Genomic DNA, 23,177 nt, shown 5'->3' on the forward strand with positions numbered 1-23,177 from the left:
GTTTTATGTACTTGGAATGATTGTTTTTATTGTAAATATTAATTAAAATTTTGTTATTTTCATAATACACGTTGTTGGTATTGGCCTAAAAAATCCCGCTACAAAAATTGGTGTTCTTCACCATATACATTTCTTTATGGTTTATTGGGGATGCGGCCTGTGTAAGATAAAAAATACGCGTAGGTGGAAATCCCTAACTTTTCCTATGTTATACATACACACGTGATATGTGCCTACTTTAGTGGGCCTGATGTAGTAAATACCAGTTTGGGAATTTTGTTAACAGTTCCCTGAAAAAGTATGACTGGTGTGCCTTATTGTTTCCTGTTACACTAGTAATTGCACAAAACTGTTTAAAAAAACAAAGTCTGTTTATTGTAGATCATAAAAAAATTTATATACAACATTACATGGTAATAATCTCACATTTGTTATTTAAAAGTTAGTGTTTATCACAACACTGCATAATGGCTTTTTATAAAGGAATACCTTTTCAGCTAAAGCCCAATTGAAATTGGGTGCCTAAATCAGCCAAATACTTTTCACGGGTACCAAAACAAAGGTGTGCAATCTTTATAATTTCTTCTAATCCATAAAAAAAAATCTTTAGAATTAGTTGCAGACTGAATAGAAAGTTTGTCCCCTGCCAGGATAATGTAGAGAAGGAACCTATGCTCTCTGTGTAAAAGAAGTGATCTCTCTGCAGACACCTGCTTAGATTTGGGCTTTAGTGATTGCAGAATTATTTATCTGAATACGTTGTAAATCAGACTTATGCAGAGAGATCATTGTTTCCACACAAAGAACAAGGGTTCTGCAGCATGCTGGCAGGGGACATGCATTTCTACTACATCTGTGTTTGCTTTCTAAACGAAACATAATGAAATACTTTACACACTTTTTGCTTTGATGCACCTGGCTTTGGATTAGAACTGAAAGTTCACTTGGGCACTAACACCTAGCAATGAACACTTTTTAAATACATTATGACCACAAAGTTTCATCTGTTTTATACCCTGTAGTTAACCAATAACCAATAACCCTGTAGTTAACCAATAACAACAGGTGCCAAAGCGTTCTAGGCACAGGAAATTACAAGGAAAAATTGCCACTCAAGTAAGATCAAAATCACACTAGACTAACAGAGATGTGCAAATATAAAAAGGTCACAGAAAGTTAGAGAATTGCAACCTCTGCATAGATGGTATTTGAATTGATGTTTTCCCTCCAACCAAGACATTAGCCCAGCATACCAAGTAGAAAGTCTTCGATCTGTATGGGTGGAGAGCATAAACCATTTGACATAATGATATCTTCTAAGAAGTCATTAGGGCAAATGGGGCATGTCTCCACAAGGATATGCCCGCAAATAAGATTGTTTTGTTTTAGCTAAGGTTGTTTTTGTGAACCCTACTCTACCCGCCACTGATGAAGCACAAAGGTGTGAAATGCATTGGGTTGAAGGGCTAGAAAAGGAGTGGACTATATGGACTGTTGCATTGTCTAGCACTACATCTAAAGTTATGCCTTTGACATCTATCATCTGTTGATGTTTTCATAGATGGTAATGTTCATTTGGATGTGTGTAAATAAATTACTTGAAATTACCTTGTTTCAAGGTCACATTCTTCTTGATTTGAACTACACAACCCTAGGATCCCCACTTTTGATCTCAGGTTTTACCTTAAAAGTTGGATACCTACCCTCTTAAACTGTTATATTTTAAGGGGATTGGGTTGTTTTGATACAGGCTTGATTCCCTTTCCCTCCTTTCTTCTTTCGCCCTCTTTTATTTTTCACACAGTACTTAAAAATTATATCTTCCCCTATGTTTTGCCTCCACCTCACTTTTCAAACACCAAACTTGTGCTGACACATATATATGCTGATATCAGGTTCTAGCATACCATTGGTAACACCAGAGGTAGTAAAGTCATTGTAAACCACTATTGTTTATGTAGATACTCATTTCTGGCAAATCGTTAAAAGTAATTGAATGCTTCTTTGTTGGAAATAAATATATTTTGAAGGTCCCACATCCAAATTAATTGTAACAATAAACTTTTTGGTATGTTACCATGGACTTTTAGGGCACCTGATTCATTAATTCACATTAAAATATAAAATACATCTTTTCAACTTTATCGCAAAAGTGCCAATATTACAAGTACAGATTCAGTCCCAGTGTCCCAATGTGTTTCGCAAACTCTGTTTCCTCAGGAATCACAGGACTGACATCAAAATACAGGGTTTGGATTGAGGATTGATTTCTATAGTGACAAAAATAGACAAGAATATTGCCCAACATTGGGACAATGTTGGAAGAATGCTTTTAACGCCTCAAATTACACCAATGATGAAAAATCCCAACCTATTGGTGGACCCTATTGCAATTCCTAAAAGGTTTTATTTCAGATTCATCCAGATTAGAATATATTAATTATTAATGCTCTGAATGGTTTGTCTAATAGACGGCAATTATCAATTTACTTTGATGTCAGTCAAGCGATTCCTGAGGAAGCAGAATTCCTTAAATGCATTGAAGAAACTGGGACTGAATCTGTTCTTGTATATTGGCACATTTGCGATAAAGATGAAAAGACATTTTTAAGTTACTTTGTTTTCTTCAAACCCAGTGCAGTCGGATGAAGAAGAAAGACCCATAGAAGGGTTCATGGATTTTGTAATGACTTATAAAAAATATGGTACATATTACACTGGTGTTATTGATTATGGATTGTGATGAATAAGGGCTCACCCGCTGTCATTCTCTCTTTTATTCAAGTAATGGGAGCGGTTGGGAACCATCTTTTGCTTGCAGCTGAGGCAGATCGCTGAAACATGACTCCCATATGGTTGTTTAAAGATTTGCACTGCAGCCACATGCAAATGTTTTGCAAGTGTTTGGGTCTGAATAGGTTCTGAATAAAAGAGCAAAGAGAACCTATTAACTTTGCTGCATGAAGGTAGTAGCTTGCCTGCACCCATTTATAGTGCGATATAGGCTGTAACTGTAGTGAACAAGAACCTGAAGGTTAGGGGGTGACAACATTTCTGCATTGTCACTAATGCATTGTTGCACAGTTTGGTCATCTCTGTTAGCTAGTATGCTGGCAATCTATATTTCTCACACATTTTGGTTGTCATGTTTTCAGGGTAACTCCTTTCCTTCTTTTTAGTAAGATGGGTTTGATTTGCAGACAAGTAAGCAGATTGTTCAGGTATTGACTTGTAAGGACCATTTGAAGGTATCCAGCCTTAGTTTTACATTACAAAGAAGTCATTTACTAGATTTAGTTTACAATGTTACAAAACTGTTACAAAATTAGTACGAGCAACATTTGCTGTTTCCAGACAGTAACATGCAATAAAAATACTGAACCATAAACCTAGCCAGGTCAGTGACCAGCACTGATAGAGGTAATGGCTTTGTATAGACACTGATATTTAAGTTAAAAGTCTTTTTTTTGGCACTGCTTTAAGTTGGTTTAACACATGCAATCCACTGCAATTAATAACTGAATGCTCACTTCAGAATTTTTCAGTTTTGAGCTTTGTTTGATTTGTCCATTGAAGAGAGTCAAAAATCTGTAAAAGCATAGGCAGTGAAGAAGATGCCATTTCTGTGACCTTGTGTACAGATTACTGTGTAAAGCCACAAAATGCAAGCTGCTTTATGCATAGATAAACTATGTCAGTTTTTCATTTGCCATGCCAGTATGTAAAATGACTTGACATACTCGGCATAGATTAGCAATGTCCCTTTAGTAAATTTTGAGTACATGTGGTGAAACCTTTCTGCTGTGTAAGAAGGTTGTTAGGTAAAAAACATGACCAGAATACAACACTTAAGAAAAGACTGGTTCCTGCTTGCATCTGTATGGTGCAGCAAAATCGGGGCATGAGTGCCCTCAGGGCCGTGCCAGAGTAGGTGAACCCAGAAGAACGTCTGTGTTCTCTTGAACACTGATAGAGTCCAACTTCATCGTAATGAATTGACTGAAGAAGATGATACAGGACAGTTGAAGAAATCCTTGCTGACCAAACGTGGATAACCCTCCATAACTCTCACCTGTACTGGGTCAAACTTCCAGTAGTATCTTCCCCTCAAGAAGTAGGCAAAACCTAGAACATCAAAAAGTCATCAGTGTTAGTGGAAACACATTTTTAAAGTTATTTTTTATTACTGTGGTGGATAACCAAATCCACCAATTTAAACTTTTTTAGCTGTCATACCATGTTCGTCCTGGAAGGCCGCACTTATTCCTGGAGGTACTCCTCTCCAATCACTCATACTTCGGGAGTGCCAACTTTCCACCCGTCTGGTGTCAGTATTTAAACGCCAGTACTCTGCTCCTCTAAAAAGGTATGTTTTCTTGTTTTTGTCAGTCCCCCATAAAAAGGCAGCTTGAATGCTGGTGACAGACAGTCCAAGGTCTGATAACTGGAAGGGACCTGTAACCTGAAGCTTTGTATCATAAATCCAGAATCGTGGTCCTATAATGAAAAAAAAAACATATAGAAAATTACATTTCTACATATATATAGGCTGATTTGTGTAATGAATATGGATCCACAGCAACAGGATAATGTGTTACCTAAAGAAACATAATAGCTGATAGGGCCTATGGGAGTAATGTTACTAAACAGGGTGTTCTAACTGTAAATTACTAATTATTTCTTCTGCATTGTCCCTAGTAGTCTTTTGGGTAGTATCTTTTGCAGAATATATTATCTCCTGGCTTTTACAATGTGACTGTTTCTTTTGCACATATTGTAAACAGTGAACACAATCCAGTTTCTTACTGTTTTCTATGGTAAAATGTCTTCTTTTGCTTTTCGTATAACCTTTGTCTGCATTCTAATTCTGCCCTTATATTTTTTCTCAGCAGGTGAAATATTGTGCCCTTGGGTTTGTTATGTTATGGGGTAGTGGAGTAGTGGGAGGTAGATCTGTCGGGAACTGGCAGAAACTAGAAAATCTGCAGAGCCTAAGGGTTAATATAACACGCCAAGGCTCCTGTGTGCAGACACACAACTATGGGCTAAGAATGTTCACAGATCCCTAGGCCCGTCTTAACTTGTATCATATTACCAATATCCACTTTGCCGATTTCAAGAACAAAAGATGAAATACATCCCTATTTATGGTTGTTTCAATAAAAAAAGATTTCTACCCTGCACCTATACTTTTTTTTAAAACTTTCTAAAGCCCATCCCAAAGTACATCCTATTTTTTCATTGTCTTTGTATTATGCCCCAACTGTCCAGTGCCCCGGTATTGTGATACAACTGCCTAGTGTCCCATGTTTTGTAAAGAGTGTAATCACTTGTATTAGTGGTATGCACAGAAGGAGCAGCTAGGAGCCTCCTGGGATGTGTGACATAGGTATGCCGGGAGACTCTGCACTCTTGATCGATGTGGCGATCTAGACAGAAAGGGGAGGTGCATGAACTTTCTTTTTTTTGACTGGGAATACAAAAATACGGACAGTTTGGGGGTGATAGATATGATTTGTACTCTTTTACTCACCTCTAATAATCAGTCTGCACATGGATAAGCTATTTTGGCATACTGGTGGATCTCTTTACAGGATAATGCCAGCTGAGATAAAACAGTGCCAGACTATCCCATATACCCATATATTTTGCTTACCATTAAAGAACCAGATGTTCCCAGCTGAGTCTTCCAAAGCAGCATCCACAGACTCTGGGATTCCTTTCCAGTGCCGGGAAGCCAAGGCTGGATATCCACTCTGTAGTTTTCCTCCTCTCAAGCGCCATACATAGCCGGATTTGAAAAAGAACAGCTCCCCACGGATTGTGGATACAGCATCAAAATCTGTGAAACAGGCATCTGGCTGCAAGCAACATAAAAAAACCTGCTCTCAATATTACATTGTATATAAATGTATGGAAATAATAAGTACAATGATATCTAGCTGCCACTCCTCATTTTTTTGGACGCTTTTTTATACCTTTTTTTTACCATGGCAATCATATACAACAATTATTTCACACATCACATGCACTTTAATGACTGATTCACACGTCAATGCCCTTGCCTTGTGTGCTGTGTTATTGCATGCACATGAACTTATTGTGCTTTGAGTTAACATGTGTTGCGTTAAGACAGCCCATTCAAAATAAATATATGTACAAGAATGGACAAAAAAATGTACATGCTGCATTTTTTCTGATGTGGTACACCACAACACAGTGTAGTGCATTACGGTCTGATGCACTACTGTGCATATGCTTCAGAACTGCCTTACCTCAAAATAATTAATATCGCAATGCATTAACGCAAGTAATACACCGCATCCAAAAATGTGTTTCAGCCCTAAACGTTAGATTGCATTAAGGAATTATAAACATTCAAAGACAAAGCTGTTTGCTAGGAAACAGCAAAATGTTTTGATAGTTGAAATGTATAATTTATACTAAGTACTTTTACTTATTACTAAATCTTCTTAAATCCAATGTAAGAACACAGTTTAGGGGTTTTGATATATGTAGATAGTATTACTTTTCTAACCTCTGAATAAGGGATTTCATTGCTTTCATGTTCTGGCTGATTGCCTTCTGGCTTTGGAGTTGGAGCTGTGGTTGGGGGATGCGGTGCTCCATACAAGTACTGAATGCCTTGCTTATCGTCTAAACTAAGACTGAGTGGGTAACGGAAAGAGTAAAATGGAGACATCAGTGACTTGGAGACTGAGGAATGTTGCAAGCCAAGCACATGTCCAAACTCATGAGCAGCTACTTGAAGAAGATCTGTGCCTGCAATACATAAGGAGAAAGAAATTTACTCATAATACAACTACATGATTTTAAAGTAAGGAAAGAATAATTGTTCCTATTGTGTCTGTAATTCACACCTACCACCTACCTATACTGTTTCCAATGGTCCAAGCTTCATCATAGTCAAAATGTACATCCCCCTCTCTGTGTGTCTTTGGAAAGAAAGCATGTGCAAGGATGCCCCCAGGACCATCAAAAGGCAGATTGTCTCCATGCCAGTACCTGTAAAGTATTGTATTGCAGATTATGTCTATATTACTGTTATGATCCTCCTGGTGCCACTGCTGGCTCAGAGTATATCTCTGTTATGATCTCAGGATCTGTTTCTACTCGTCTCTGGATATACACACTCCAGTATTTACATCGATATTAGTAGGAGTCAGTAGTAATTAGTACTCAGGATAGTATTTACAAACAGTATCCTATAAACTACTACTAGCAAGCATAGGTACCAAAAAAACACTGGATTTTTTTTATTGTTCTTCCTTCAGAACTGCTATTAGCATGTATATGATTATGATGAGGAAATTGATTTTGAGCTCTTTTGACAAAAAAGATTGATCTGAATATATTTATGTACTCCATATTGCCTTACACATTATTCCTTACTGTATTCATGAAATGTAAATAGCGTCTGCACAAAAACACTTTTGGATTTATTTTTAAATAGATTATCTGTGTACATTTTTTTTTTACCAAAATTGAAAATACGAGCATTTGTTCTTTCACAATTGAATTTGCTTTCTAATTTCAATCCTATTAGGGTAGGCTACTCTATGATAATACAAAGCTGACCCATTTTTTACCTGACTGTAATCCTTTAGGAAAGACTTGGGACTTTTTGGATAGACTTGGAAAGAGTAAATATTTCTAATATGTTTTTAGTGCAGTATGTGACCCTGATGGGGAAATTCACATAACTTCTTTTCCCAGTGAAAATTGGACAAAAAATAAAGAAAGCGGTAACTACCTAAGGACACAGACATAACTGCAGTGGCTCTAACTTTTCACTATCTGAAACATTTAAGAAGGGAAGTCTTTCTGTGAAGATGTAGGTAATAAATAAAAACTGACTGGAGTTAAGATGTAAAATTAAGGAACTGTATATTGTTGTTGTTATAGGTTTCCTAATACTGTATACATCCATAGTAGGTAATCATAGTATATTGACTTTATATGCTCCATACATCACTACACAAATGTCCATGCACTTGATTGTGTATATTATGTGAACTCACCGTGTGAAATCAATAACAATGTCAGCCCGCCCTTCATAGACCTCAGTGAATGTCAGAGGGGTCACCTCACTCCATACTCTCAGTGCTTCAGCAAGAGTCCTTCGCACCTTTGCTTTACTGAGCTGCCATGGGAAGCGGATAATCCTGAAACATTAGAAACAACATTATCAGGCCTGGTAGATGACCACCGTCATCTTCCAAAAACACAGAAGGAAATAAAAAATATGGTAACATTTTATTATCAACACACACAATTTTACCTGTACGTGAGGTTTGTCTTCTCCCAGCGTCCACCAGAAAGCACAAAGCGCTTTTGTCTGTTACGTCCAGAGGAATCTGGGGGGGCAGGAATATCAGGTACGCCACAGCGAGGGGGATTCCATGAATTATTAGGTCGGAGCAGTCCCTTTGTATGAGTGTTACGTGTCCATGGCCTTGGTTTTACTGAAGGCTGCTTCTGGTTCTAAATATAAAATAGACTGAGTTATTTATCCAGGCATTTGTAATGATCCACCTTGTTTGTTCTCCACAATGTGTATAACAATGATATCAAATATTGCCCATCTTCCGGCAAATAAATAATTTTCCACCCCTTCTATATGGAAGTAACTTCTTTAATACATAGGAAGTGGGGTTATGTTTTAGGTGTTTATGGCATACAGCCAGTGGAAACCCAAAGAAGGATTACACCTTTTGCACATAAAAAAAGAAAGAAGACTCTGGACTGGAATGTCATGTGACCATGGTTTTAGCTGCATAAAAGGGCATTTTTTACTGCCTAATTTCAGAAAAAAAATACTATTGCAGTGGGGTACCTTCATACTGTAAGCAACTTTACTTACTTACTTTATTTTTTCAATACTGTAGCCACCTCTAACCCACAGCCATTTCTATAATGTGCTCTGTGATGTGGTTGCAGCCATGAAATTATCCCTTATAATGCACGTCAAAAAATCCTGCTTCCTAGAAAATGCCAATGTAAAGGAGCATTCCAGCACCGTGGGGCAGGATTTTTCATTTTAATTTGTGGAGTTCAATTTTAGGGAATAAGTTTATTCTGTCGGCATTTCCATAAAATAAATGCAGAAAGAATTGCAAAAAATACATATGCTTCAGGCATCTTATGTAAAAAAAAAAATTAAATAAAACCTTTCATTTGTAGCATGCACCTGAGCTGTGTAGTGGATTTCAGATCTTAAGGAGTGAGATTTATGTTGGATTACAAATTAACTGGATAGGTGTGTGTACTTGGGGTCAGAGCACCAGGCTATCATCTCCTGCTTGTCACCTCCTGTGGGTGCACAAAATCAATGACTTCCTTTTCTTTATGTGCAGTCTGCTCTTGAATTTCAGTTCCTGCGTGAGCAATCACCCCTGCTTCCTTAATTTACTCAGGAAAAAATACTTTGTAGTACACAATGTACTACATTGCTTACATTGTGTGTACTACTTCATTTAATTAATGATTGGCCTTTGGAAACATATGATTGGGCAAGATATAGGTTCACTTTTATAAAGCAATATCAGGCAACAAGCAAAACTTTGTAGACCTTCCAGAAAACATTGTAATTGTACTAAAGTATGACAAATCCAGTTAATTACTTGATGTGCAATATTTGACAGCCAAAACGCTGAAAGATTATCTGGAAGTATGCGTTCTAAAGGCCGTGCTGTATCCTCTCTTTGCTGTCTATCATCAGTCACTTTCAAAGGCAGGCTTAAAACTAGTAGCTGTGAGAAACTTTTAGAACTCTCACGTTCCTTACATCAGCATATTGTATTCAATAAAATGCAGTCTTTATTATTTAGATAACCAATCATAAGCTATATATACACATTTAGAAAAAAATACCGGAGGAGCAAAGCTGAAGTACAATATGTTGCTAAGGATCATGTTTTACTGTAGATAAATATAACCTGTTTATCACAAGGAATCCCACATACCCGGTTAGTAAAATAGGTCTGAATGCCGCTTTACCCCTACAGGTATGGTAAACCATCTAGAGTTCAAGACACTGTGCATGGGAGGTACAGGGCTCAAGTGCTTTTTCTTCATAAAATAAACGTTCTCAGTTGGATTCTGGTTCTATAGGTTGGTTTCACACTCATGTATGGAATGATCTGCAAGCATGCATTTTTACAGCAAGCTTGCAGTAATTCTCTTTGTAGTGGAAGCCCCTTTGCATGAATACATATTAAATACAACTTTATCTACCAGAGCTAATAATGGTTTACCCTTTTTTGTAGTAATGAATCATGAATTCTGCAAAAGAATCTACCATCCCTGTCCCAAAGAAAGAAACTGTGGGTGAATTCTGAAGGATTTGGATAGAGTTCGGTTATGTTACTTAGTTAGTCTTCATCTTGGTCGACAATGGACCAAACTAAAATATTCCAAAGCATCACACCAAATTGTATTCTGTATCAGAGAGCCCTTCCTTATCATTTCTTATGATTTTATGAGTATGTAAGCCAGTCCATAAGCTGGTGAAGATCCAGTCATATAGAACAAATTAGATAATGTGGACAACATTCACAAAAAGGGAATAAAAAACATTATAAAAGGAGAGTTTGGCAGGAAGTACATTTTTGAGGTTCTTTGAAAATCTTGTTCTCACACATCATATTTTCCCCATCTGTAGATAAAAATGGCATTTCCTAACTGGTATTAGGTAGATTTACTTTTCATGGTTCACTGCACACCTGGCTTAAAACCTCCAAGTGGCAAAAAACTTGCCGTGGTGCCAGGTATACTTCCACTTCTTTTGTTCCATTGTTGTCTATTCTATTATTCTGTTGCTGTCTATGGGACCAGCAGCCAGAGCTTGGCCTGGCACCCTGCCCAGTAGTGTTCTTCTGGGATGATTGGATTTGAGTACGCAGTGGGCCTTGGAAAATATATATTTCTAGTAGTACATCCACCAAATCCATAGAAGGAATGCCATTTACATTTACTAACAACAGGTTCGAGTGGGGTTGGACAATAGATAACTTAGGGGCTTAGAGTTTTGCTGCCTATGCACCACCCAGATCTGTCATCACATTACACCCCGTGGTCTTTTAGTATAGGCTGGGCGGCATTTTTGTAAATTGCTTTTTGTGTTTGTGACACCAGTTTGACAGGTTGCATTTTATTATAACTGAGCTGGAACAATTCTGTAATTAGCAGCGTACAAGGGCTTCTCTTCACTGCCCATCAATGTAATGGGACTCTTCTCCTCTGTCAACTGATCTGAAGAGGGTTTTTAGCACTGACAACCAATGAAAAAGAGGCATTTACATTAACCACCAATGTATAGGGGCATTTACACCAATCTCCAATTTAAAGAGAACATTTAGGTTGCACATACTACTAATGAGAAAAACGTAGCTATGGGCCCCCTTGGCATTAAACTCTTGATTGCTCATGTACAAAGCTTCTTTTTTTATTTTTAATCCAAGATTTTAAGTTTTTTAGTGTACAGAATGTCTATGTCTATGTACAAAATGATTAGCTCCTAGCTGTTACTTCTGCGCATGCCCAAAATCAGGCATGCACAGAAGGGGCCTTTTTTCTACACTGAGGGGAAAAGGTGGCGATCTCACACATACGTAGTGAGATGGGCTTTCTTTTTTCTCTCTATTACAGCGGGCTACATCATCCAATCTCGCACCTGTGCAGTGTAAGATTGGGTAACGTAGCCAGAAGAAGGATGAAGAAGAATGCGAATGGCAGTGCCCAATGCTTCCTCAGCACCAGGTTAAAGAAGAATTCTAGGACAGGAAAGGTCCAGTGCCATCAAGGGATCTGCGGTGGTAAGTGGGATTTTTTAATTTTTTGGTTTAGTTCCACTTAAAGCATAATTTTTTCACCAGCTAGTAGGCATACCTGATATACTTAGTTTATTTGTATCAGCACTGGCCAGATTATCTAAAAAGGCAAAGAGTTACTAAGAGAAGGCTCACGTTTCTGGATAAATGGTTTTGTCATGCCTGACTCTCCATGGTTTTCTTTAAGGTTTACAGCTTGTCTATAGTAAACAGTCTGTGTTTGCACTGTGTGACCTGGAGACTTCAATCTTGCCTAAGGATCCAGTCCATTAAACACTAAGCCCTGACTAATTTATTTTTCTGTCTGTGACTTCACCACTTATCAGCATCTAAAGACACCAATGACTAAAATTCAAAGTCACCTGGAGACATGCATGGGCTGGTTACCCATACAAAGCTGAGACAGGATAAATACCAGAGGCTATTTCATGGCACTTTGTACTTCCATATCTCTACAGGTTTTGGATGACTTCAATTATAGAATACTGTTTGCATCACGTATGTGGTATAAAGTTTTAATGTGATAAATGAAAATACTTCCTATCAAGTTCTGCATGGATCTACTACCCCTTTGTTCCTGACAAACCATACATAAAACTGGAATGGCTATACTACAAATAGGATATGCATTAATATTTAATAGAATATCATGGTATTTAGGTTGCTGATTTTTTTAACACTGGCTTTCATTTTACTTTAGAATCAAATTCGATCTCCTATGCTTTCTCTCCAAATCCCTCCACAGTTCTTTGCCCCACTTACCTTTATGCCCTGATTAAAAAATACTCCCCTAGCTGCTCTTCTCTCCTCGGATGACCTACTAATGACTTACCCTTTATAACCTTCTCACACAAGCGGCTCCAGGACTTTTCTAGAGCTGCCCTGACTCTCTGTAATGGTCTTCCATGTCCTATTTGGCTTGCTCCTACTTTCTGAACATTTAGGGGTGCATAAAACCCATCTTTTCAATGTTGCCTACAAGTCTTCTGTCTCTTAAAACCCTCACTACTTCCCACTATTCCATATCCCCCCTCCTATTGTGTGCTGCTTCCCCCCACCTCCTAAGACTGTAAGGTCTTCTGGGCAGGGTCCTCTACTCCTCCTGTGTCACTGTCTGTATCTGCCTGTCATTTGCAACCCCTATGTAATGTACAATGCTGCATAATATGTTGCTGCTATATAAATACTGTTTATTATTATTATTATTATTATTAATAATAATAATAATAATAATAATAATAATTTACCATACAAACCATCAACCCATAAAACCACAAACTGCTTTTGCTCAAGGAACCCCTAGCGAGCTGAATGATAAATGATAATTTATTGGACTTTATACCATCAAGTAAACCCCCAGTAACAAAATCAGAGAGGGACATCGAAAAGGTTTTGCTGGCTCAACTATACGCTCGGACCCCTCAACCCACCATGCGGCATTCACTCATCTTCTCCTAGTATAGTTCCCGTCACCCCCTGCTGTATGTAATGCTGTTTTGGAAAATATACTTTACCCTTTTTGGAAGTCTTTATGACAGCTTGAGAAGTTGGATTTTCTATCCCTTCAGTCTTCTCCTGAGAGTGGGTGGACCTCCAGGTGAAGAGACCGGTGTGGATGTGATGACGACAGCATTGTACTTTGCATTAAATTAGGGAGTGGGCCCATGATGTGCTGAATTCAATTTTCTCTTCTTTTAGGCTGAACTTTTACTCTAAATGTTTGCAATGGCTGTCTGATTCACTTAAAACTTCCTATGGGTACAAAAATCTGAGTTGCCACCCCAACAGGAATAGACAGAATATCTTCCAATGGGCACACGTGTTACGATGATTACTGTTTAAGAGATGACAAACCTTACACTGGAAATATATCCTCTTACTTTCGTTTAGGTTCTAGGACAGGATATAAAATGAAATCTCTCTAAACAGTTTTAAAAAGTCCTTAAAACAGAGACATTTTGCAGTGAAATGGAACGGGGATTAATTGCAGAGACCCTGGCGCTCACTGTTAAAGTATACTTTCTAGTTATAATTGTTAGTAGGATGCCACAGAGGGCACTGGTCTTGTAGACAGAATTTCATGTCAAATTAAGCTTTTTCTATTCAGACTCAGGACCTGTATTTAGATGCAGTTGACCTATTTTACCTGAAATTCAAACACACCTCACCATGACCTGCTAATTTTGAATAGCAGCAATACAAAGCAGGTCAGACACAGCCTATGAACTATCATCTAAACATTTCATTAAAACCAATGGAAATCTGCTGACCAGCATTTGATTTGAGTTAAAAATGTATGTCAACTTGAGAAAAAAAACACAGTACTAATATGTACAGCCTAGTCTTCAGTATAATATAAAATATACCTTACTTAGCTTAAAAAGCCCATTCCCTAGTGTCCTGTAGTAAATATACTGTCTCTAGTACAACAGAAAAAATGAAGATGTTAGAAATGGGCACCCCGATGACCCAAGACTAAAAAATAAGGAACTTATCAATGCTGCTAAGATTGGTGCCTGCAAGTGTTTGTCTTAAAGTATAGGGGTTGATAAAGTGTTTGTTCTGCAGGGGTAACCCTAACCATAATCAGTCTGACATGACCTCACGACCCAGCCTTTGCTGGCCTTACAGTCTTGTGGCCCTTCCTGTTCTACAATCAAATTGAATAACAGAAAGGTCATATTTAACAGATGGAAGGCATATAGCAATATTTTCCAAACTACCTATGGTAACAACAATATAGATATATTTCTATGGGAAAATAATGATTTCTATCTATATATCTATCTCCATCATTTACCTTTGTCAACTATGGTGAACTGAACTTTAGAACCACCAAGTGATCCTGCACTGTTTATAATGGAGGGTTACCAGTAGGTCTGCTTCATTTCCGAAACAGACAGTAATTCATTAGCAACCAGTGACATTAAAGAACCATAGGATTCAAAATGTAGCTTAACAGTTCACAGGCAAATATTAATCAGATATTGGGCACAAAGTGACTTGAATGAGTTGATTTAAGTTCAAAGTATTGTTTCCTCTATGTGCCAAGGCTTAAGGTACAGTTGAACAGGCAACCTTAAGGAGTACAATGTTTAATAAACACAAAATAAATATTTGTTAATAAAGAAATTCCCTTCTTACAAATTCTCCTTCCTCCCTTCAACACGTTCTCCCTCTCTATTTCTCTGCAGTGAACATCCAGTCTGTGAGATGTTTTTAGATACTGTTTATATAGAGGATAAACATTTCAAAAGATCGGAAATAACTTTGAACAAAAACACAGAATCCATCTGGGTAGGGCTCACAGTGGCTGCAGTAGCTGCCATACAGCTGTCACTTGCAGGCTTATTCAATGATGCAGCGTAATCAGCCACAGTGATTTGGAGAGGGCAGTGACCCACAGCAACTAATCAAATGGCAGTTGTCTGAAGATCTGTGGGGAGACAAAGTCATATTTCATGTTTCTTGAATGGAAAAACCTGTTGGTGTTCTATGTCATAGAGATCTAATGATTGCAAACCCTGGACCAAGTACAGGTATTTGCAACATTGCAGACAAAAGTGATGTCCTCACCAGCTTTTGTTTTTATGATAACCCATATCATTATTATCTGCAAAATCCCACTTTCCTTGATTGTTCATTTCACAATATCCACTATAGCAAAGGCTGCCAGTGTTTTAGACAGAAACTTGGCGCACACATCCGGAAGTAGATACAAGAGTCTGGGACAATCACACAAAATGAATTGAATTGTGTGAATGGATATCTTCAATTACTGACCTTTTTTTTGTTTCTGCAAATGTATTGTTTTGTCAAGGAAATAAATACACTGTAACAAACATATTACTCACATGAGTGGGTTATGGCTTAAATCCCCATGATTACATAGGGGGTTTAGAAGTGAAATGCTGGTTTCTGTACATGTACGCCTGTGAAAAGCTGTCAGTACATACACTGTGCTTAGCACTGATGTATAAAAAAAATGCCAGCCTGCAGATTCCAAATCCCAGGCAGCTGACAGCACAGAAACACAACATCCCTTATACAAACAGGGTCTGTCAGAGTCATCCTGTGGCTGTCACACTCATCCAATCAGAAAATTATCACCTCTGAATGGTTAGAGGTCTGCAGCATTGAAGGTGGAAGAGTCTGCAGACCATCACAATCCTTTATGTAATCACTTCTCCTTTAAGAGTAACATAACAATAACTTAAGGATATAAGTCTATCCTGAACTAAACTAGTCTTCTTTTATGGACACCAATTTCACAAAAATTCAGGAAACATAGGGATATGTACACTGTTTTTTTAAGACATATATAACACATTACACAAGGAGATTCCAAATGTACACATCCAGTCAAAGTCATTTAGAGATGTACAATCATATCATACTGCGTGTATAAGGCATTTTCCAACTATTGTAATATTTTTTTCTAAAGAGGAATATATTACATATGAATTGCACAATATGCAGCATGTATGGTTTACAGTCTGAGTTGTATGAATGGCATCATAAAATAAATGGACAAAGCACAGCTGAGGAAAGAAATCAAACAAGTCCAAATGTCCCAGTATGCATGGTTTCACCCCAGATGACACTGGCTTGGCCTGAGTACCCTGGCTAGAACTTGGTACAAGTTTTTCAGTCTGAGGACATTGAATGAAGTTTGACTAATCTAGCCAAAGCATGTCACAAAATCACATCATGTTCCCAAACTTCTGCATTGCTATTGCTTACTACATCAAAGAATAAAAGTATTTTGGTATAACTCTATAGCACTATGTCTGTATTAAATATACGCTACTATTGGGAAATACCTGAACACAAATAATAAATGCAATGCAAGGAACAGTATGGGACTCACCTGGTTTGTGTGTTTGGAGTTCCCCTGAGATAAAGGTGTTGGTTGTACTCCTAGAAGGCACAGGGCAGGCAGGATAATGAGGAGATGCATTGTTTGAGCTGAGCACAGGTTGTATAAAGGAGGTAGTAGTAACTACTGTGTATTGCAGCAGCCTCTTTGTTCTCTTTCTTTCTCTGCCTGAGTGTTTCTCTCTCTCTTTCCTGTGTATGTGTGGAGGAGCTGCCTGGTGCCTGTCAGTGAGAAGAGAATCCCTGCTGGGGATTTATACTCCTCTGTGCCTTTTGTTCTCTCCCTTCACTTTTATGGCCTGAAGTGACACATCTGAGCAGCAGCATCACGTGCTAAATATTTGGGAAGGAGACAGGGAGAGGGAGAGAAGGAGAGAGAGAGAGGTTGACTAAGGAGAGGGGTATAGTTGGAAAGGAACAAGGGAGGGGTGATTTTGCTGTCAACAAAAAAACTATTTTTTAACAGAAAGTTTAGATTGTGTTAATTTATCTTGGCAACGTCACATCAATAATAAGCACAAAAAACACTCCAAGGCTTGTTACACAGCATACCCACAACATTAAAGGTTACAGAAAACTCTAATTTAATTAAAGTTAGTGTTTAAAACATTTTAGGTCAGTTTCTTGATTTAGTCTACCTTTACCCAATTTATCTATTCGTCTTTAAATTATTGTCTTGGAAAAGCAGAAAGTTTACAGTCGAGTCACACCCAATATTGGATAACTTGTATTATGAAATTAGAATTATAATTCCACAATGGAAAACTGCAAGTTGGCAATGACACATATTTACTTGCCTGTACACAATCTTTCTTTAAAAGTACACTGAGCTACGCATGCGTTGCTTAGTGTGCCATTCTAGCTCTGCTCAGACTGATTGAACTCCTGCACACATGCACCGGATTTAGGCCATTCTGGCTTGGCCTATCAAGTCGTAGATCTGACTCTTGGAGGACCATATGAAGATGGCAACAGCCACGAATGAGCATTACACGGGTAAGTGTAATGAAACAATTGTGATCAGACAGGTATGTTTATTTTATTGCAGTATAAAACCTACCTTTTTGTTTTTAAAATTTAGTTGCACTTTAGTTCTGCAATGATTATACATTAAAAGTGCCCAAACGTCCTCTCTTCTGCTTCTTTTTATAGTTTTATAATTGTTTATTGACTGTAATTCTATAAATAAAAACAGTAAAACTTGTATCCCTGTTTTTAACTGTCTAATACTAAATATATTTTTTAAATGATAACCTTTTTTTAAATAATATAAAAAAAATCTCTCAAGATAAGGCTACCTAAATGAAGCCATAAGGCTAGGTGCACACGCCGCTATCTACACCAGTGGTTGCCAACCAGTAGTCCATGGACCACTGGTGGTCCACAGAAAAATCTGGACATTATTTGTTCAATTTTTATGTTTTATTATTATTAAAACAAAAATAATATTCTAATAAATTCTTATATTTTGATTGACAATATTTGCCTTTATAATGCACTAAATTCACAAACTGTACTAGAGATGGAAAAACAAGGGAGGCGCAGCGTGACGTCAGTGTAGTCTAAAGTTGTATGAGGCAACCATTGCCGAGCTGTAGGCTTCAGTATTGTTTCCACCATTACAACAGTCACCCCACTCCGTGAATATCGATTCACATCTGATTGTTTAATTTTATCTGTTTATTCTGTTTATTTTTTATTTCTCAGATGTTCTGAAGGTAAAGGTAAGTATGACTTTAACTGTGTATTTTCTTTAACTGTTATATTTATTGGCATCCAATAGTTTGACTTTGATAACTATCATTTCTTGTTTGGTTGTTTCTTAGATGAAATAAACCCACAATAAGTTGGAAAAAGCAAATAAATATTTTGCATTTCTTTAGTAATAAGGAAGATAATGCAACTAATGATAATAGTAACAATAGTAATATTTCACTTAACCAATGAATCAATGAATCAGAACCTCCACAGTCCTCGTCAGTCACCATTAGGAAGATCATTATTTTACTAATGTATTTATCTTTTTAGAAAAATTCATATTAATGGTCCGCGGGATTAAAAATTTTGAATTTAATGGTCTGTGAGGTTCGAAAGGTTGGCGACCGCTGCTCTACACTGTGTCACGTGAAGGTTTTGGGCAGCAGCACTACCACACTACATCATCACTGCACATAAACTCAGTAATTTATTTTATCTAATTGCTTATACCTACATCTCTTACTTCTAGCATACACTACCCAGGGTAGTATTTGATAAAGTGATATTTTCTGAAACTTAAAATCTGTTTTAAATAAAGTTTAATTAAATATACAAATTCTGCCATTCTTCTCAAAGACCTGTAGTACAAGTTGTAGTTGAAAGGTCTGTAGTAGTCTGGAGTCTGGTCTGGAGTTCTTCAATCATGATGGGGTATTAGAAGTAAATACAACTACAAATTATTGACTGAGTATTGTCTGATATTTCAGTAAATCAGCATCAATGTTATATAAATATATATATATATATATATATACATATATATGATCATTGGACAGCACCAAACATATTTGATTATATGACAAGGGTAGGTGGTGAAGTCTATATGGAAGGTCCCAGTGGGTGCTGAATATAGGTATGTCATTTCAAGAAATTATTTTATGACATTTTACTAACTTCATTCTTGAATCTTGAATCTCTTGTGAAAACAGCTCCCAATCTTCTGGAAGTCAAACTAACAAATAAATGCACATGTATATGAAGAAAACTGAACACCCTTGTCACACATAGGTCATTTGTGTATATTCACCAAATGTATCTGTGTTTGAATATACTTAATTTTGGCAGAACTCCCTTGATGTACATGGGTACAACAAACAGAGAGCTGATTTGTAAAGAACAGCCCTACCACAGTTAACACAGAAAAAGGGGCTGAATATATTAGCAGATCAAGTCCTTCTCTTACACATGACTAAAATGACATCCATCACATATCCTATGTACAAACAAGCAATATCACACACAAAGTGACCCTGTAGGAATTCATAGAAACATACATGCACATTCCTGAAAGAAAAGAAGCAACATCCTTCTTTGAGATACATCAAAGAATCCGGCATTAACAAAAACATACTACAGACCCAAACACCAGGTGTCCATTCACCTGACACCTGCTTACTAGTACAAATCCCCCTGCTTAGGGACCTCTGCAGATACACACTGAAGTCTCTGTGTGTGTCCAGTCTGCTCACGCCTTTGGGTATGTGCTGCATTTATATTAATTTGTTTGTGTGAAGGGTACCATATCACTAGAAAGGAATGTAAAATAATAAAGGATTAGTACTCTATTGATGTAGAATATATTTTGTAATTATCATATTTAGGAGGATGGAAAAGCAGCAACAAAACAGGCTAAACGCAGAAATGACATAAAAAGAAATTATATATTTAATGAAGGTAATGCATAATGTACAGATTATAAAAATCAATGTTAGATTCTGTTCACATTTGTGTGTTGCAGTGCAACACATTTCGAGAACAAAAACGCCTTTTCTTCTTGCATTTTGATACATTCGGTGGCCCTTGCAGATATCTGAATGGGGCATAGGTGTTAATGGGTTACCAAATGCAAAGTGAAGGATTTTCCTATATAATATTGGTGGTATATTGTAAATCCTAGAACTCATTTGCTGAATGGGAGCAGTTGGGAGCGTTTAAACAAGTTCCAAATTTACTCTAAAATTTGACAACTACTTTATTATTTTTTCCTCTTTATTAGGCTATGATTTTGGTCTGATGTATAGACAAAAATATACTCTCATAATATTGTACTGTAGTATAGTGTTAGACAGCATTTTACCTTTCATCAAACCTCTTAAATAATTACAGTTTTTGTTTTTTTTTAAAAACAGGAGGGGGAAAAGAACATTTATTAGTTGAACCAATAATTTTAGGCAAATAAAGTCTTCATGGTCAGTTTACCTGTACGTGTGGCAGATGTGTGTTCTTTGTCTACACACTTTGTGCCAAAAGATCTCCCTCTTTCTGAGATAGCTGGGAGGTACATTAATTAGTGACTTGTTAAATTAATGTGTGGCCAGTGTACAAAACTTGTACAAAGCCTTCGTGTTAGAACACTGACAGTACCAAGCTTCAGATCATTGATAAGACACATATATTTATAATAACACCCTATGTGGAAAATTTAGTACTGCTTACAAGTTGAACATTTTTAGGTAAGCAGTAGGTGTTTCATGAACTATTCCACCTGCCTATGTACAATGATGCCTACCCATAAAATGGGGTTTGGTTCTATGCTGGACGAAGGCAAGAATGCCAGAGACTCCAATGGGCAATGTTTTCATTCTAATGTTACTCTGTAATGAAGGAAGTTAAGGAGGCTGCCATTGATAGACTATTTTTAAAGTGCCAGTTGCCTGCCTGTGTCTGACTTAAGTACTTTTGTGTCCCAGGCGCATTGGTGTAACTACTGCCTCCACAGTCTGCAGCAATGGGGGCAGCCTCTGGTGTCTCCCATTTGGTGCCTCTGTTACCAACATCATTTTGAGCAGCCACATTTTTACATGAGAAGGGTGATCTTAAGCAGGGCCAATCCCATCATACCATTCCTTCAGTCGCATTCTTCCACTGCCAGTTTAGGAGCTTAGGGACAGCTAGTCGTGCCAACATATGTATGTATGTGTATAAATGGTGTGCGTGTATGTATGCCAATAAAGTATGTGTTTATTACTATATGGTATGGGTATATACAGTATAGAGGGGGTACTGCTGTGTTCTAATAATGGGTCTGATTTAAAAAAGCTCTCCAAGGCTGGATAGGATACTCTTTAATTGGTGAAGCTGGGTGCTCCAGCAAACCTGGAAAGTCATTTGGTTTTTGTTAGCAAATGTTTTCAGTCCTGGACCAGATCCATTCCAAGTTTGCTGGATCACCCAGCTTCACTGATGAAAGTGTATTCTCTCCATCCTTGGAGAGCTTTAATAAATCAGGCCCAATGAAGGGGTTACAATGAAATGAATCATGTGTGGTGCTGTGTGCCGGCCTGTATATAAACCTGTACTTAGCACATTACATAACCCTGCCCCCTCCACTCATGTTACTCCTGACTCCTGCACTATGTACATTGCATACTCCTGACCCCTTGCACTCATTGCTATACATACTCCTGACCTCTGCACTCTTTGCTTTAGGCACTCATGACAAAAGTAGACAAAGTAGGCTCAGGTTTCATTTAACCCTTTAACCCCCTCCCACTGTTCAGGCTTTGTTTGGCCACTCTTACCACTCACTACAGGGCATTTATTATTTATTCCCCATCAATATTCTACTTAGGGTGCCTAAGGGAGCCCAAGAAATTTTACAATTGTAGCAATGCGCCCCTGTGGGAGCTGGGTGGAAGGAAGTCGTACAAAGTTTTGCTGGGGGAACCCGCTGATTTCTAGTTACATCTCTGGTTCCGGGTCAGCGGATTAGAGACCTCCTTTGTAAAACATCGGTATCACAGAAGCATAAATTACCTGAAATTTAAAACTAACTCCAATGTTTTAAATAATGTGTTGTAACTCTTTTTATAGCCTATGTTGCATATTCAGCATAAGCTCTTCTCTCTTTAATTGCTGGTACATGAAAAGTACACTGTTAAGGCACACTGCTACAAGTAGGCAGATAATAATGAAAAATAGCAGTTGTTAGCTCTGACAAGCACTGACTCCTGGACAAGCCTTTCTCAGACATCAAAAGTGGAGTTGTTTTCATAAAAAAGACCTTTCAAGCAAAACATATGACAGCCCCCCTGATCTCCCTAATGCTACGTGCAGCTTTTCTGATCAGACAAATGACATCTGGAGGATCTGACCCATATTTTTCTGGACTTACTCTACTGTTTGTAAACTCATAATAAAGTGCTGAGTGTATTGTTTCCACGATATAAAAATAGGCACATGTAAACAGGCTGTTTGATGAAATCACACAGTACGTAAATACAGTACCCTGTGGTTAGAGAAGTCTAACAAGGGGCTGAGTCAGCTCCATAAAATCTCTCCCAGTAAAGGTGTCTTTGTTTGTATACAGTTATTAGGTTTACTAATATGAAATAGGTCTTGTAAAACAACAAAGAGTTCTGTCATAGCAGAAAGTACTAATGAAAGTCTGCGGTTTCCATATTGTAAGTCTAGATCAATTAGCCTTTGGCAATTTGACTGTTTGGACACTACAGATCCCAGCATGCCCTGGAAGTGCTTTCCAATGGGAAAGTGGAATTTGGGGTAAACTAGATAAGAATGAAAAGTGACAACTGCCCAGATATTGGATTAGATGTGAGTGCAGTCAGTGCAAGATTTATATATCTTGCTGCACTGACTAAACGTCTTGTGCTGCCTCCTCCAACCTCAGTTGACTGGCACTTGAGCATGAGCAGTAAAATGGGAACTGGTAACCTAAAGAGTAAGATA

General features: G+C 37.7%; 1 protein-coding gene across 1 annotated transcript; it reads right to left on the minus strand.

The window, feature by feature from the left end:
- Positions 1-352: 352 nt before the first annotated feature.
- Positions 353-16,980, minus strand: MMP11 (matrix metallopeptidase 11). Its single transcript, XM_072415614.1, has 8 exons — positions 16,723-16,980; positions 8,303-8,505; positions 8,043-8,186; positions 6,893-7,026; positions 6,539-6,783; positions 5,657-5,861; positions 4,237-4,497; positions 353-4,125 (listed from the first exon to the last, which is right to left on the minus strand). The coding sequence occupies exons 1-8, from the start codon at positions 16,810-16,812 to the stop codon at positions 3,983-3,985; spliced, it is 1,425 nt and encodes a 474-aa protein (XP_072271715.1). The 5' UTR covers positions 16,813-16,980; the 3' UTR covers positions 353-3,982.
- Positions 16,981-23,177: the final 6,197 nt, after the last annotated feature.

The sequence above is a fragment of the Pyxicephalus adspersus genome, chromosome 6, assembly GCF_032062135.1.
Source record: "Pyxicephalus adspersus chromosome 6, UCB_Pads_2.0, whole genome shotgun sequence".
Lineage (NCBI taxonomy): Eukaryota > Metazoa > Chordata > Amphibia > Anura > Pyxicephalidae > Pyxicephalus > Pyxicephalus adspersus.

What these genes read in the sequence shown, in the direction of transcription:
- MMP11 (XM_072415614.1), bottom strand. Translation starts at nt 16,812, where the DNA reads ATGCATCTCCTCATTATCCTGCCTGCCCTGTGCCTTCTAGGAGTACAA. An exon ending in ACTCCAAACACACAAACCAG is followed by an intron (nt 8,506 to 16,722) that starts GTGAGTCCCATA and finishes TTTTATATTTAG; the next exon opens with AACCAGAAGCAGCCTTCAGT. An exon ending in ATGAAATCCCTTATTCAGAG is followed by an intron (nt 5,862 to 6,538) that starts GTTAGAAAAGTA and finishes TGTTGCTTGCAG; the next exon opens with CCAGATGCCTGTTTCACAGA.